The sequence below is a fragment of the Sturnira hondurensis genome, unplaced genomic scaffold (assembly GCF_014824575.4).
Source record: "Sturnira hondurensis isolate 20B ecotype Veracruz unplaced genomic scaffold, ASM1482457v3 Scaffold0008459, whole genome shotgun sequence".
Taxonomy (NCBI): Eukaryota; Metazoa; Chordata; class Mammalia; order Chiroptera; family Phyllostomidae; genus Sturnira; species Sturnira hondurensis.
Genome location: NW_028081090.1, coordinates 48670 through 65290, shown reverse-complemented (window position 1 = coordinate 65290; position 16621 = coordinate 48670). Strand labels below are relative to the sequence as shown.

At 39.6% G+C, this 16621-nt stretch overlaps 1 protein-coding gene across 1 annotated transcript in view; it reads right to left on the bottom strand.

Annotated features, from left to right (window-relative positions):
* AR (androgen receptor) overlaps positions 1-15867 on the bottom strand; it is a gene marked incomplete at its 5' end in the record, with an annotated part of 44840 nt that extends 28973 nt beyond the window's left edge. Inside the window, one exon of the mRNA XM_037054967.1 lies at positions 15723-15867. Within this exon, the coding sequence (XP_036910862.1) occupies positions 15723-15867 (145 nt within the window). The remainder of the gene's footprint in view (positions 1-15722) is intronic.
* Positions 15868-16621: the final 754 nt, after the last annotated feature.

Below are 16621 nucleotides of genomic sequence, written 5' to 3'. Positions count from 1 at the left end.
CCTAACTTCAATAGGAAACAAGAAAAGTAGGCAGTAGTTGTTATATTTTGCCTTCCTCTTTCCAAAAGAGTCAAGTGTGTGTATGCTCCTGAAAACAGAGCCACCTTGACTTTAGGAATAGGGGGAAAAACCATCTGACTCTAGTCTCTTAGTCTGTTTCAGGAGGGGTTGGCTGGCTTCTTGGGAGGTGGAAATAGGGCTCTTGTTTACTCAACTTTTATGGACCAGCTATGACCTTCCACTCAGTGATGGGGCCTGAGGGTAAGATCTGGGTACTTGGCAGTGGTCCAGCAGAACGGAGTTAAGGGAAAACTCATGAATTGCCTAACGATCAAGTGAAAAATGGACACAGGAGCCTCAGATAAGCACAGTGGCTTCTTGTTAAAGGTAGCACCTTCAGTTCCATCAACAAAGGTTCTTCCCAGCAGCATACTGTGGAAAGTAGGCAGCTGAGCCACAGCTTCACTGTATCTACTTGAGTCAGTGCCTGGCTGCCATCGCATATGATAAAGAAAAATAAAAAAGCACTCTACTAACACCAAATCATATTACAGAAAACAACAACCATGATATGATTACATATATGGTAACTGCTACTACTTCTAGAGCTAGTCCTTAAAACGTCACTGTGAGGTACGGAAACACCATCAGCCCAACGGGGGAAAGTTGTCAGCTAACAGAGTAGCACCCAGTTCCAGGTGTTTCTGGGCTATTCACTAGACCTCTAGAACCTTCATTCTTCATGAGGCAGGTTGCATTTCTTTAGTATCTGGTCATTTTGAGATGCTGGCAGTTGTCAACCTGGAATTTTTCTAACATGAAAAAGTAACACTGCTGAAAGTAGCAACCTAAAGGTGGGCATGCACCTAGAAGGCCTGATAAACAGATGCATAAGTCAGTTCCTCTGAAAGGAGGCAGCATGCAAAACTGGGGAGAGAAGGTGGCTACCATTTTGTATTGGGGGTTTTCTATTCTCTTTTCCTACATACCTATAAGACAGAGGTGAGATGAGATATGGAAAATTCTCTACTTGGAGTTGTTTTTCCCATTCTTTTCTGCTTTATTGACAAATATACTACAGAACTTTTATATATTTTTGTGTTTGCCTCTCTGTACACAGTGGGTAAGAATTAGGCAGGGGGTGGGGGAGGGAAGATGTGGATGAAGAGAAAGAAGGTGGCATTTAACAGTCTCATTATAGACACTCAGAGCCCAACAAAGACTCTCTATTCAGTCTTCTGAATTTCTTGCAGTAGCCAAACAATCCCATAATATTACAAGCATTATTATTCAGCTTGGAGATGAGAATGCTTTAAAATTAATGTCTGCGTGCCTAACAGCTCACTAATCAAAGCTTCCATGCCTCATTTTCCACCCTGTGGAGAGACCTCAGTCTCTTTCAGTTTTATTGTGGCCAGCATGACATACCACACTGTGCAGGCTGGGACTGGTGACCTTTTGTCTTGGCCAAGATTCAGATTTTCTTCTTAGTTCCAAATGCCAGTCCAAGTTTTCTACAGGTGATTTCTTCAGGATTAGTGCTTACATTTTTTTGTAATTGCTGACTGCTAGAAGGCTGAAATATCCCTCAACAATAAATTTTCATGTCAGTCTCAGAACCATTGGTCCAATGGGGGCATTAAACAGGAAAAAAAGGCATTTCTATGCTTGGCTTAAGAGATCTAAAAAATATAGCAAAGGCTATCTGGGCTGAGGAGAATGGCACCTCATTTCAAAAGACACGATTCAGGGTGGCAATGCCATTTCCAGTTTACTTTCTACATATAGATTGTCATGGAATTATTATTAATAATAGACAATCTGAATATTCTACTGGTTTCTGGGTGGCTGTGTATTTCCCCCCTTAGTTCTACTTCATACAAACATAATCCCAGAGAATGTGCATAAGTCTCTATAAAAGCATCTGCTCAGGTAAACTTTCTACATGTAAACTCAGTATAGTAATAAAATGTTTTACATACATTTGTGATCTTAAGGAATACATCCTACTATTCATAACAACAGGTGGCACACTTCTTAAAGCAAAGTAAAATGTTTTTAAAGAGTTCAAATGAGCTTTTCTCCATAAATTGTTATACTTGGAAAATACTTGCTTTTGTATGTAAAACCTATTGTGTGCTGTGTACTTTAAGTTTTCTGCCTACTACTTTTGAAAAATATTGCCTATGATATCATTTTACTCTTTCAAGAGCAACTGAGGGATTTTGGAGCACTCACAGAAAAAGTAAACAACAGTAAAATATTTCTGCTGCAATTACACTTTAAAAACTCAAGGATTTTAAGTGGAAATTTTATAAGTGGGATACTCAGTTAAGTACATGATATGGGGTATCATCAGTTTTGATGATTAGAAAAATTATTTACCTCTAACCATAGTTCTCTAAAAGCACACTCTCAGAGACAGACTATGACATATATAATATGCTATCCCAGATAGTTTGGTCTGGAGAAATTGAGAGATATAATCTCTATCTTTCCACATTCAAGTTCACTTGACAACTACAATTAGAGAGAAGTATGCTTTTTTCCCTATAATGTGTCATCAGATATGTACGTGACCAACTGGAGGATGGTGATCTAGGGTTGATTCAAGGCTGACTCAGAGACTATAGAACAAAGAACCAGTACCAAAAGTAATACTATAATAGCAGAGAGAGATTGGGTTCCGGTAGTGACTGGGAGCATGTAGATGACAGTGACCAGAGAGGAGGGGGGAGGGAGAAAATAAGGAAAGAAGGGGAAGGGTCAAGTCAAGGAACATGTATAAGGGTACGATGGTGGTGGGGGAGGGAGGATTAAATGTGGGGGGATGGGTAGGGCAGAGGAGAGTAATGGGGGAAATGGAGACAACTGTAATTGAACAACAAGACAAAAAAATAAATAAAAAATATTTGCCATACCCACTGGCCAGTAGAGGGCAAACTCCACTGTATTAGAGACATCATGCTGAGCAAAGTAAGCCAGGTGATGAAAGATGAGTACCATATGATCTCACCTTTAACAGGAACGTAATCAACAAAATAAACAAACAAGCAAAATATAATAACAAAAGACAATGAAATAGAGAACAGGCTGACAGTGACCAGAGAGGAGAGGGGAGGGAATTTCAGGGGAAAATGGTAAGAGTTTACAGGAACAAGTATAAAGGACACATGGACAAAAACAAGGCGGGGTTGGAAATGGGAGGGAGGTGGAGAGGGCTGGAGGTTGGGCTGGGTTGGGAATAAAAGGCAGAAAACTGTACTTGAACAACAATTAAAGTAAAAAAGTGGTAAAATAGTCAAGAAAATGAAATATGTTTCGAGGGAACAGTGATGTTTATTGTATGCTTGTATGTACCAGTTTCTTTACAAATTTACAATTCTTCAAAGAAGATTTTATTATTCTCATAGTGTGGTTGGAGAAATTGAATCTCAGACAGTTTGAATCATTTGCCCAAGGCCATCAAGATAGTAAGTGGCAGAGGAAGGACTAGAAAAAAAGCCTGTCTGTACTTAAGCCTATCATGCTATTTCCACTATACCACGGGGCCTCTTAAAAAAAACCCTCAAAATTATAAAAACCACAGAGGTTTTAAGTGTCCATTGACAGACGAATGGATAAAAAAACTTTGAGGACTTCCAGGCAAGATGGAGGTGTAGGTGGAAATACTGTGCCTCCTTGCATAACCAAATTTAAAGACAACAAAGATTTAGAAACAAAAACGCAACCAAAACAGACAGAAAATTGAACTGTACTAAAGTCTGACAACAACAAACCATTCATCCAGACCTGTAAGAGGGGTGGAGTCCTCAGCCAGCAGAGAGGGATCATGGCAGGAAAAGGTGCTGGTTAGTGGACCAGGGAGGGCACAGGAACAAAAACCCCAGTGAGGCTCGCAAGATGGTTGGCTGACCGCAGAAACGCATTTGCACACAGAGAAGCCAGATAGGTTTAAAAACAGTCAGTGAGACAGACCATGCAACCCAGGGCCCCAGCAACCGGAAATAAAGCATAAAAGCATTGATTGGAAAAACTTTCGGGGGTTGAGGTGCTGGGACACGCTCCTAGCCTCACAGGAGAGTTTGTTGGAAAGACCCACAGGGTCCTAGAGTGAACACAAGCCCACCCCCCCCCCCCGGGAACTAGCACCAGAAGGGCCCAATTTGCTTGTGGGAAGTGGCAGAAGGGACCAAAATCTGAGAGAGAGGAACAAGCACTATTGCTCCCTCTGACCGTGCTCCCACATACAGCGTCACAACCCAGCAACTTGGTTCGCCCCACCCTGGTGAACACCTAGGCTCTGTCCCTCATATGTAACAGGTGGAAACAGACCAAAAAATTATGGCTCAAGAAGAAGAACAGCTCAAAGCCCCAGAGCCAACACTTCTAAGCAACCAAGAGATAGCCAACCTACCAGATGCACAGTTCAAAATACTGGTGATCAGGATGCTCACAGAACTGGTTGATTTTAGTCACAAATTAGAGGAACAAATGAAGGCTAAACTAATTGAAATGAAGGGAAATGCACAGGAAACCAATAGTGATGGAAAGGAAAGTGGGAGTCAAATCAATGGAGTGGACCAGAAGGAAGAAACAACCAAACAGAATAGAAGGAAGAAACAAGAATTCAAAAAAATGAGGAGAGGCTTAGGAACCTCCAGGACATCTTTAAATGTTCCAACATCCGAATTATAGGGGTACCAGAAGGGGAAAAGAAACAGCCATGAGTGGAAAACGTATTTGAACAAATAATAAAGGAGAACTTCCCCAGTCTGGCAAAGGAAATAGACTTCCAGGAAATCCAGGAAACTCAGAGAGTCCCAAAGAAGGTGGACCCAAGAAGGAACACACCAAGGCACATCCTAATTACATTAGCCAAGATGAAAATGAAGGTGAGAATCCTAGAAGCAGCAAGAGATAAGGGGACAGTCACCTACAAAGGACTTCCCATCAGACTGTCAGCTGATTTCTCAAAAGAGACCTTCCAGGCAAGAAGGGGCTGGAAAGAAGTATTCGAATTCATGAAAGGCAAGAACCTACCTACAAGATTGCTCTATCCAGCAAAGCTTTCATTTATAAGGGAAGGGCAGATGAAGTGCTTCTCAGATAAGGTCAGGTTAAAGTAGTTCATCATCACCTAGCCCTTACTATATGAAATGTTAAAGGGACTTATATAAGAAAAAGAAGATAAAAAATATGAACAGTGAAAGGACAGCAAACTCACAGTTACTAACAACCACACCTAAAACAAAAGCAAACCAAGAGGACAGCTAGATTGGGAGCGGAACCATAGAAATGAAGAACACATGGAGGGTTAGCAACAGGGGAGTGGGAGGAGGAAAAGGGGGGAGAAGGTACAGAGAATAAGTAGCATAGATGGTAGGTAGAAAATAGGGGGGAGATCAAGAATAGTAGGGGAAATACAGAATATGAAGAAATTGATAGACGTGGTCATAAACTAAAGGGGGGGGGATGGTGGGGGAGGGGGTGTTCAGGGTGGATGGGAATGAAGGGGGGAATGGGACAACTGTAATGGCATAATCAATAAAATATATTTTTAAAAAAGAAAATGTGATATATACATACAAATACAATAGAGTATTACTCAGCCATAAAAAGGAAATCTTGCCATTTGCAACACAAGGATGGACCTAGAGAGTTTTATGGTGAGTGAACTAAATCAAACAGAGAAAGAAAAATACGGTATGATGTGGAATCTAAAAGAAAGCAACTGACTTCATAGAAATAGAAAAGATATTTATAGTTACCAGAGGTGTAGATTAGAGGGTGGGGAAATGGGTGAAAGTAGTTATAAAGTACAAACTTAGTTATAATTACATTTTAAGGCTGTTATGTACAGCCTGTGATTATAGTTAACAATACTATAGTTAACAAGTTTAAAAGTTGCTAAAAGAATAGACCTTAAAAGTTCTCAAGGAAAAAAAAAATTGTAAATATGCATGATAATATAGATGCTTACTAAATCCCTATTATTGTGGTGATATATAGATATATATTTTCATAATGTATATAGTGACATATATGAAATAATTATGTTGCACACTTCTATTTTTTATTTTGTTTGTTTAAATATGTTTTATTGATTATGCCATTACAGTTGTCCCATTTCCCCCCCTTCATTCACCTCTACCCTGGACACCCACTCCCCCCATTCTCCCCCTTTAGCTCATGTACATGTGTCACAAGTTCTTCAGATTCTATATTTCCCATCCTATTCTTGCCCTCCCCTGTCTATTTTCTCCCTACCATCTATGCCACTTATTCTCTGTACCTTCTCCCCCCTTCTCCTCCTCCCACTCCCCTGTTGATAACCCTCCATGTGATCTCCATTTCTGTGGTTCCATTCCTGATCTAGCTGTCCCCTTAGTTTGCTTTTGTTTTAGGTGTGGTTATTAATAACTGTGAGTTTGCTGTCCTTTCACTGTTCATATTTTTTATCTTCATTTTCTTAGATAAGTCCCTTTAACATTTCATATAATAAGGGCTTGGTGATGATGAACTCCTTGAACTTGACCTTATCTGAGAAGCACTTGATCTGTACTTCCATTATAAATGAAAGCTTTGCTGGATAGAGGAATCTTAAATGTAGGTCTTTGGATTTCATGACTTGGAATACTTCTTTCCAGCCCCTTCTTGCCTGGAAGGTCTCTTTTGAGAAATCCGCTGACAGTCTGATGGGAAGTCCTTTGTAGGTGACTGTCCCCTTATCTCTTTCTGCTTCTAGAGTTCTCTCCTTCATTTTCATCTTGGCTAACGTAATTATGATGTGCCTTGGTGTGTTCCTTCTTGGGTCCACCTTCTTTGGGACTCTCTGAGTTTCCTGGATTTTCTGGAAGTCTATTTCCTTTGCCAGATTGGGGAAGTTCTCCTTTATTATTTGTTCAAATAACTTTTCCACTTGTCACTCTTCCTCTTCTCCTTCTGGCACCCCTATAATTCGGATGTTGGAACATTTAAAGATGTCCTGGAGGTTCCTAAGCCTCTCCTCATTTTTTTGAATTCTTGTTTCTTCATTCTTTTGTTTGTTTGTTTCTTCCTTCTGGTCCACTCCCTTGATTTGAGTCCCAGTTTTCTTTCCATTATTAGTTCCCTGTGCCTTTTTATTCATTTCACTTAGTGATACCTTCATTTTTCTATCTAATTTGTGACTAAAATCAACCAGTTCTGTGAACATCCTGATTACCCGTGTTTTGAACTGTGCACCTGATAGGTTGGCTATCTCTTTGTTGCTTAGAAGTATTGGCTCTGGGGCTTTGAGCTGTTCTTCTTTGTGAACCATATGTTTTGTTCTGTTTGTGCTTGTTATGTATGAGCTGCAGAGCCTTAGGTGTTTACCAAGGCAGGGCAACCCAGGTCGCTGGGTTGTGACGCTATATGTGGAGGTAGGGTCATAGAGGAGCAATGGTGTTTTCTTCTGCTCTCTCGAATTTTGGTCCCCTCTGCTGCTTCCCACAAGCAAATTGGGCCCTTCTGGTGCTTGTTCCCAGATGTGTGCACTTGTGCATCCTTCAGAACCCTGTGGGTCTCTCCAATGAACTCTCTGTGAGCCTAGGAGCCTCTCCCGGCACCTTGACCCAGGTAAGTCTTTCCATTTTGTGCTTTTCAGCTTTATTTCCTGGTGCTGGTGCCCTGGGTTACACGGTACATCTCACTGCTCAGTCCTTTGCCTGGTTTACCTGTGCATGAATATGTGACCATGGTCAGCCAGCCCCCTTGCACCCTCACTGGGTCTGCCCGTTGCCACCCCACGCCTGGGATCTGCCAACCGGTGCCTGTGTGCCTGGGTCAGTCCGATGCTTTTTCCTGCGTGACCCTGCTCCACCAGCCACTGACTTCACCCCTTTTACCAGTCTGGATGAATGGTTGGTTGTTGAACTTTGGTACAGTTTAATTTTCTCTCTGTTTTGGTTGCGTTCTGGTTTTTAAATATTGTTGTTCATAAACTTGGTTGTGCGAGGAGGTACAGTGTTTCCACCTACACCTCCATCTTGGCAGGAAGTCTGTTGCACACTTTTAATGCAATGTTATATATCATTATGTTGATAAAACTGGGGAAAACAGGTTGTAAGTGCTGAGTCATATATTGTGACAATAGATTTCAAAGTTTATAGGGCGATTCTGCTCTTATGTGCATGTCTCAGTTGTATAGATCTGTAGGAGTACTCAGTTATCTGAGAATTGTGTACGTGTGTGTGGTGGGGGAGTAGCACTTCTCAGAATTGAAACTTACCGTTTGCATCTCCAATCTGAAAACTTTTAGCACTCTAATCTTGGAAATAAAGGAGGAGGGAGAAACTCCCAATAACTGAGTTCCACATTATTGATTTTTATGATACTCTGCTGCTTGCTGCACTGGAGATAGAGGGGATTCAATCATTGGGTAGGCAGTGGTACCCAAATTCTACAAACAGGTGATTTCTAGGCCTCCTACTTTAGCAATGAGGTCATGTGGTAGCTCCATGATGAGGTTCTGGGTAGATATTGGAATTATGCTCACAGAATAAACAAAAGAACTGTTAGACTTTAGCAAAGAATGTCTAGATATCCAAAATATTTAGTCATCACTCTGTATGATGCTAAAAGTCATTATATTTCTGAGAAATAATTTGTCTAGCATGTTCCTTGGGTCAGGAATATGTACCTGTGCCTGTGACATGACTTGGACAATAACCCCGTTTTGGCCCAGATTGCATCCTATTCTTTGTGTATAATAATACTACAGACCCAACATGGTTTACTTTAATGGTTTTAGTAGCCATTGGTGCATGCTGGTTGAGACATGGTGAGAATGATCTGCTCTTGATCATGAGGCATTCTTTTTATTAAAATTAAATTAATTGAGGGTGACATTGGTCAATAAAATTATATAGGTTTTACATGGATAATTCTATAATACATCATCTGTACACTGTATTATGTGTTCATTCCCCCAAGTCAAGTCTCCTTCTGTCACAATTTATACCCCCTTATCCTCTTCTACTTCCTTCCATCCCCCTTTCACTCTGGTAATCACCACAGTATTGTATTTGTCTATGAGGGTTTTTTTTTTTTGCTTAATCCCTTTACTATTTTCACCCAGCCCCTCAATCTCCCTCCCCTCTTACAGTTGTCAGTCTATTCTCTGTATCTATAAGACTGTTTCTATTTTGTTTGTTAGCTTACTCTGTTTATTAGATTCCACATGTGAATGAAATTATATGGTGCTTATCTTTCCATGACTGACTGAGCTATTTCACTTAGCATAAAAACTTCCAGGTCCATCCATGCTGTTGCAAAAGGTAGAATATATAATCACCATGCCATTTTTCATGGTGATTATATACACATTCTTTGCTTAATCCCTGCTTTCTTTCATCCAGTCCCCCATACCCACTCCCCTCCTACAGCTGTCAGTCTGTACTATGTATCCATGCCTCTGATTCTATTTTGTTCGTTTTGTTCATTGGATTCCACATATAAGTGAGATCATACATATGGTATTTGTCTTCCACCAACTGGATTATTTCACTTAGCGTAATACTCTCCAGGTTCATCCATGCTGTATCAAAAGGTAAGATTTCCTTTTTCACATGCACTTCTGAAAAATGGAATGACCTAGGTTAGGTGTATTGTCTGCCTAGAGGATAGAATATTTATACATACCCAAGTTGTTCAAAATATATTCCAGAATACAGTACTTTTGTAGGATATTAACAGGTGTTATGTGAAAAATGGTTCTGTGGTTGAATTAAATTTGGGAATCCTGAGTTACTAAGCTCCTCACTTTATTGCAGTATTTGAGGTTTGTAAAATGTAAACATGAACAGTAAATCATCTTGAGAAGGAGCCTAATAGTCAAGTTTTATTAACTTATTTGACTATAGAAATCATTTTTTTGTGGACCACTTCATGGAACTAGTTTTCTTAGAACCCACATGGGAAAACACTGGTTTATGTGAACCTAACCCCAGGACCAAAGGCTACAATCCCAGGTGTTTGGCGAACTTAATGTTACAGATTTCTCTCTCTCTCTCTCTCTCCCCGTCCCTTTCTCCCTCTCTCTCTTTCCCTGGCCTACTATCTCTTTTTCTACAATTTAACCCCTCACCTATACAGCATTCATGTTGCCACTAATTATCTTTAAAAACAAATAAGCAAATAAACAAAATGATATGTGAATATGTCTATCCCATGCCATAGAGCTTCAACTGCCTGAAGTCCAAACCTTTTAGCATAATAACCACATCTGTTTTTACACTTGATCTTAGCCAAAGGCCTAGAAGCAATAACCACATCCATTTTTAATGTGGTTTCAGCCTGTCTTCCCAATTGCCCAAGATCTAACCATATTAAACTACTTGCTATTCATCAAACCTTCAATGCATTTTTATGTCTCTCTGCCCTGTGCCTTGAATACCATTTCCTGTCTGTCTCACTCAACATCTTTATAGTCATTCTTATTTATCCTTTAAGATTAAGGTATACTCATAATCACTATTTTTCCCCTTGTTTAACTTTTTAAGGGCAGGGACCATATCTTATTCATCTCCAATCCTCTAAAATGCCTACTATCATGGCTAGCACATAGTTGGAACTCAATAAATATTTGTTTAAACAAATACATAGATGAGTGAATAGATAAAAAGATAGAAGGGCTATTTAGTTGGCTTGTTAGAAGAATGGATAGATAAATAAATGGATAAATAAATACAGTAAAACTTGTCTGCTGAAGAACCATTCCATGAATAGTACTTTGGCATTGAAATCATTCTCTTGCATACAGGACATGTGATACAGAAGTATCAATACTGGGCTGCTCTTGAGCATGGAAAATGATGAAAGGTCTGACACCCAGACTGTCTTCAATACTGGAAACAAAAGTATCCATAACAGCATCAGATCATGGCCAAGGGCTCTCTAAGCCATACTTTCAACTAGAGAATTGTAGAAGTTGTTAAAACCTGTAGATCTGTTAACAGGTTTAGGTCTCAGATGTGGAGTTCAATCTCCTAGTAGAAAAGATGATTCTCAAATATTATAGAATAACCCCTGAAGAAAATGGTGTACACCTCAGATTCTCACATGCTTTAAGTATTCGTGTTTCTTCTCCTACTTTGGAGTTTGGTTGCTACCTGAAATTTTAAAGTATCTACCATCTTCCTTGGTCCAAGAAAGGAGAAAGTAGCAGGGACCAAATACCATTTATTGAAGGCTGAGAACCCAAGAGTTACAAAACACAAAAATAAATAACGTATATGAGGGAATGGGAGGGAAAGTGAAAAGGAGGGAAGGGTCAGAGGAGAAGATGGAAGATAAGATGAATTATCTCTTTCTCATTCCATCTTGGAAACTGAGAGCACATCCTTAAGAAGTGCAGAGAAAAATGAGAGATGCCTGTGCATTATTCTAATTATAGGCTATGAAAAAAAACCACAACTAGTTCACTGGAGAGAAGGCCCTTTTCTAGAGTTATATTTATATTTTTATAAATGCCTCCAAAATGCCTACTTAAATATTTTAAGAAAATTTTTATATTTTCTTATGTGAAAAGTAGGCAAGGGATTTGATTATTGAAGCAGTTAGCAATATATGATTTTTCAAAAGCAGCCAGCAATGAACCAAGTACAAAGAAAGGCCTATCCTTGTCATGGATGGGAAGCTGAAAACCTGGAGGTAGTCTTCAAGGAAACTACCCTGAGAATCCAGTCACCTCCAGGATCCCTTCATAAACATCAAGTGGTACTATGAAAAAAAAAAGCAATGAATATGTAGATAGGACTAGAAGCAGGAAGGAAAGGGGTATGTGTTTTAGGTATCTCTGAGTTTCAGAGATCTCACCACCAAATAGTAGATGGGACATTTATAGAGAAAACCAAATTAGAGACTTTGAGTCCTGAAGACCAAGTAGCCATCAGCTGCTGAGTACCAGCTTCTTTAAGATAGAATGACAGTTCTGGCCTTCACTCCCTCAATAATCTATCCAGTCTACTTTTAGACACATAATATATCTTATTTTGGCATGACTTGAGATAGCTAAAATTACTCTGCAGGTCAAAGCACTCTATACTTCTGGAAGCAGTGGACAGACAATCCAAACAAAGAACTGATAAACTTAAAATCCTTTCTCGGTGACCTAAGAGATAAAATCACAAATGGCAGTGCCAGAAAGGTTCCTGGTAAAGCCCACCATGCCAATTTTATGATGGGAAAACTGAGTCTCAGCGGAGAGGAGAGACTTGTCCAAGGCTACATCCCTAGTTTCTGCTTTGGAATATATTACACAATTTGTAGCTGAGTGATGGTAAAAATAAAACTGAATTACAGGAATTATCCTTCAAGGTGATCAAAATGTGTATGCAAAATTAAAGTATTATAAAAAGTGAAGTCTATTGCTAAAGAATTCAGAAAGGCCACTCTGAATTGATGGTTTCTTTACTTTTTCCATTGTTTGAGTAAAGGTGTGATATACTGAATTTGAAAGTTAACAATAAACTGAAGTGTTTGCAACAGGGAAGCAAGGAATGTAGACGAAAGTTTAAAAAAGTGGAAATGTTTGTTTTTCAAACAATGGTGTTTAAGAGGTAAATACTTGGGTTCTTACTGCATGGTACATGAACATAATATGAGGTCTGTCCAAAATGTCCAGCCATTGTTAATATAATGAGAATGGTTTGTGAGATATCAATATGACCTGGCAACCAAGGAGAGTGCACTGGAATGCACATGCATGAACAATAATGATCTCACTGTACTAGTCAGTGGGGGTGGTAGATGCCACTGAGTGAGCATGTGCACTGTGTGTCTGCTGCATTTAAAATGACTGAGAGAGTAGAACAACAAATCTGCATCAAATTTTGCATTAATCTTGAACATACCTCTGCGGAAACTATTCAGATGATTCAGAAGGCCATAGTTATGGGTAACTGGTGATTGGCAGCTTCATCATGACAATATACACACTCATGCATCATGTCTCATGCAGAGTTTTCTGGTGAAGCATCAAATCACCCAGGTGACTCAGCCCCCCAACAACCCAGATTTGGCGCCCTGTTGCTTCTGGCTTTTCCCAAACCTAAAATCACCTTTGAAGGGGAAGAGGTTTCAGACCATCAGTGAGATTCAGGAAAATATGATGGGGCAGCTGATGGAGATTGGGAGAACTATGTGAGGTCCCAAGGTGCATACTTTGAAAGTGACTGAGGCATCATTGTCCTATATATAGTGTTTCTTGCATCTTGTATCTTCTTCAATAAATATAACTATTTTTCAAAGTATGTGGCTGGATTCCTTCTGGACAGACCTCATATATGATTCTCTTGATTACTAGAATCCTCTCCAAAATAATCTTGATGGTACTTTTGGTTTGAGGTGATCAAAGAGTTGTGATACTCTGCCTGTTGGAGCTATTACATGTCATAGGACATGCCAAGTAACTCAGAGTAAAAGCCAACTGGGAAGTTCTGTGAACATCTTTACCAGATAAATCACTAGTAACAACACTCTCATAATAAACCCTCACATTTGTCTAGCACTTTGTCATTTACCAAGGATGTTCACATTTATCATTTAATTTGATCCCCATTATAGCTCTGAGAGAGTGATATTTCTAACATCACAGATAAAGAAACTGAGACTTAGAAAGGGCAGAGTAAATAACTTATGCTGGGCCTTTAACTTAGGTCTGCCTGACTCCAAAGACAAGGCCATTTACATTACATAAAGTATCCTTATATCTTGTGGACATTTTTTGATGTTTGCCAGCCTGAAACTCTGTTGCTTAGCATGGTGCCTTGTACATAGCAGAAACACAGTAAATATTAGAAAAATGGAGCTGAAATAAAACCAACTACAGAACTTTTCAGCTTCTTTTCACTGTGTTGATGAAGCCCACTCAATGTTCAGCACTCTATCCAATGGGTCAATTTGTAAATTTACCATACCACTCTCTGAAAAATTTATAGATTTATTCCTGTCTGTTACAAGCAGTAGTAAAATCATCTGTGATACATTGACTCCTTTTCAAAGGGGTTCACTGTAATTACATTATAGTCTGCTTTATAACAAAAATGTTGGCTGAGACATGAATAATTTTAAGATTTGGACCCAAATGTTATAAGGATTTTGCTTGCCATTAGGATTTACAGGCATCAAAGTGGGTATACAATTTATATCAGCAGATGGAAAACTAAGGGATTCTCTACCTGGAGCCTCCATCTCTTACACACAATTCATAGCTAAATAATTGAGAATTCAGCATATAAGAAACCTCACATGGGGTCATAACATTTGTATGTAAAACCTCCCTTTGTCAATCCCTTTGCTTTCCTTCTGCACTACCCCATCCCAGTCTCATTATTTCCTCCCTGCTGCAATTGTGATTTATCTGGAGTAAGGCAAGTAAACAAGAACAAGGTTGATTTTCTTCAGATATTTGAGTTTCATTTGATGTGGCTGCCTGGAAAACCACTCACAGAGCATCTGTGTGCCATATCTGGGAATACTAGATACTACTTGAGATGCTTCTGTTAAAACCATCTCAAATTGAGCTGGGGTCAATTTATTTGTAGTACTTTGGTCTGTAAGGAGAGGAGGATATAGCTATCCACATAAACACTCAGACATAGTTAGAAAACAAGTTGTTTTTTATAAATATGCTCATAGGCAGACAAGGTATTGAGCATGTTGCAAAAATCCAGAGATGGACAAGTGCTTTAAATTAGCCTACAGATGAGGAAGGGAGAGAGCAGGATTCTAGGTGATTAGGTTTTCCACCCTGATAATAAGTAACCAGGTATGAAGCTACAGTTTTAGGCATTCAGGAATAGGCTTGTCTTTCCTCAAGTTCCATTTTGATATCAAAGTAGACTAATGAGCTTGCTTTTCTCATGAATGGTGCGTCTTTCTGGAGGTGACAGGCAGCAGAAAGGACTCTGGCATTAAGTTGATGTAAACATGAAGAAATGAGGAATTTTGGGGCGTGAGATATAAGTGTTAGCCAAGCCCTTCCGGAATGGTGACAGTGCTCATGATAGACACAGACTAGGGAACAGAGAGCCTTATGATGGGATAGGGTCACCCTTGAAAGAGCTGCATGTTACCTCTGTCAAGCTACTGTGCTAGTAAAAAAAGCTTTTGGAAATGATCAATAGATTTGCAAAGAAAAGGAAATGATTAAAAGGCCTGTTCATCCCTAGGAGTTGTGGGATAGGAAATTGGCTCTGCTTGGCAGCCTAGTCATAGGTTCCAAAGAGAAGCGGCTTCTCTCTCTAAGTGGCAAACCCTACAATATTGGCAGCAGTTAACTGAAGGATATTCTTGGGTGTTCAAGGCCAGCCTGTGCCTGGGTCATGCTGCACCTGCGATTGTTCTGGATTCCTTCGTTTTCTCATTCTAGCCTCCATTTATCAACATAAAGGTAGTACCAGTATGTCCCCTGGGGAACCTTTTATAGTCAAATCCACACTCACTCACCCTCTGATGGGTCCTGTTCCCTCCTTCACATCTCCTGCTCCTATGCCTGGCCCCAGAGTGGGATGTGGCATGGTTAAGAATAAAGAAAGGCACCAGCTGGCTGACAGCCATGTTGAAATGAAGGGGTCAGCCGCTATCTAGAACATGGCTGGCCTCCTTGGAAAGATCAAAGAGGAAAATCTGGTTTAAAGACAGAACAAGATAATGAGGGAGAGTGAATATGAGAAAAAGAAATAAAAGTATCATACCTCCCAGAGTCATCCCCGCTTCATAGCATTTCCGGAGGCGACAAGATGGACAATTTTTCCTTCGGAATTTATCAATGGTGCAATCATTTCTGCTGGCACACAGGTATTTCTGTTTTCCTGGGAGAAAAAAATATAAGAATAGACAGTCCCATTAACATTTTTCTAGAGTCTCTCTTCTTAAATATTTGTAGGCAGAAAGACATGAAGATATATCCTGCTAGATGAGAGAAGGAACATAGAGAATGGCATTAAACAATTTGATCACACAGAATCTAACTATTAAACCAAGCTAATTTAATTCAATACTATAATGTTTGGTTTTCATAAGTATGAACAATTCAGGGCCTGATGACATCTCCTTTATCAGGACTACTGACTGGTTGTTTTAAATAAGATGTTCTATCTACCTTTATTAAAGCTAAGAATGTCCATGAGAAAATGATTAATGGCAGAAATTGTCATTCCTTTAGCATGACACAGCAGAGAGTTGGACTCAGGTAATGTTTCCTTCTCCTGATTCTTGTAGTCGTGCATGGGATCATACTCAAACTAATAATGTGTTATTTTTCATGATACAAATATAGGTCAAACTTCTATAAAAGATAACTTCATGGGATTTCTAGTTGTTTTTAAATTGTATCTTGCAAGTTGTAAAAATCAAACAGAGACAAAGTCCATTGTTTGTGAAGTGAATCACAGCAAGTGAAAGGAAGTTTTCTTTTTTAAAAATTTTTATTTATTTATCTTTAGAGGGGGAAAGGAAGGAGAGAGAGGGAGAAATGTCAATGTCTGGTTGCCTCTGGTTTGTCCCCTGCCGGAGACTGGCCTGCAACCCAGGTATGTGCCCTGACTGGGAATTGAACCGTGATCATCTGGTTCGCAGGCCCGCGTTCAATCCA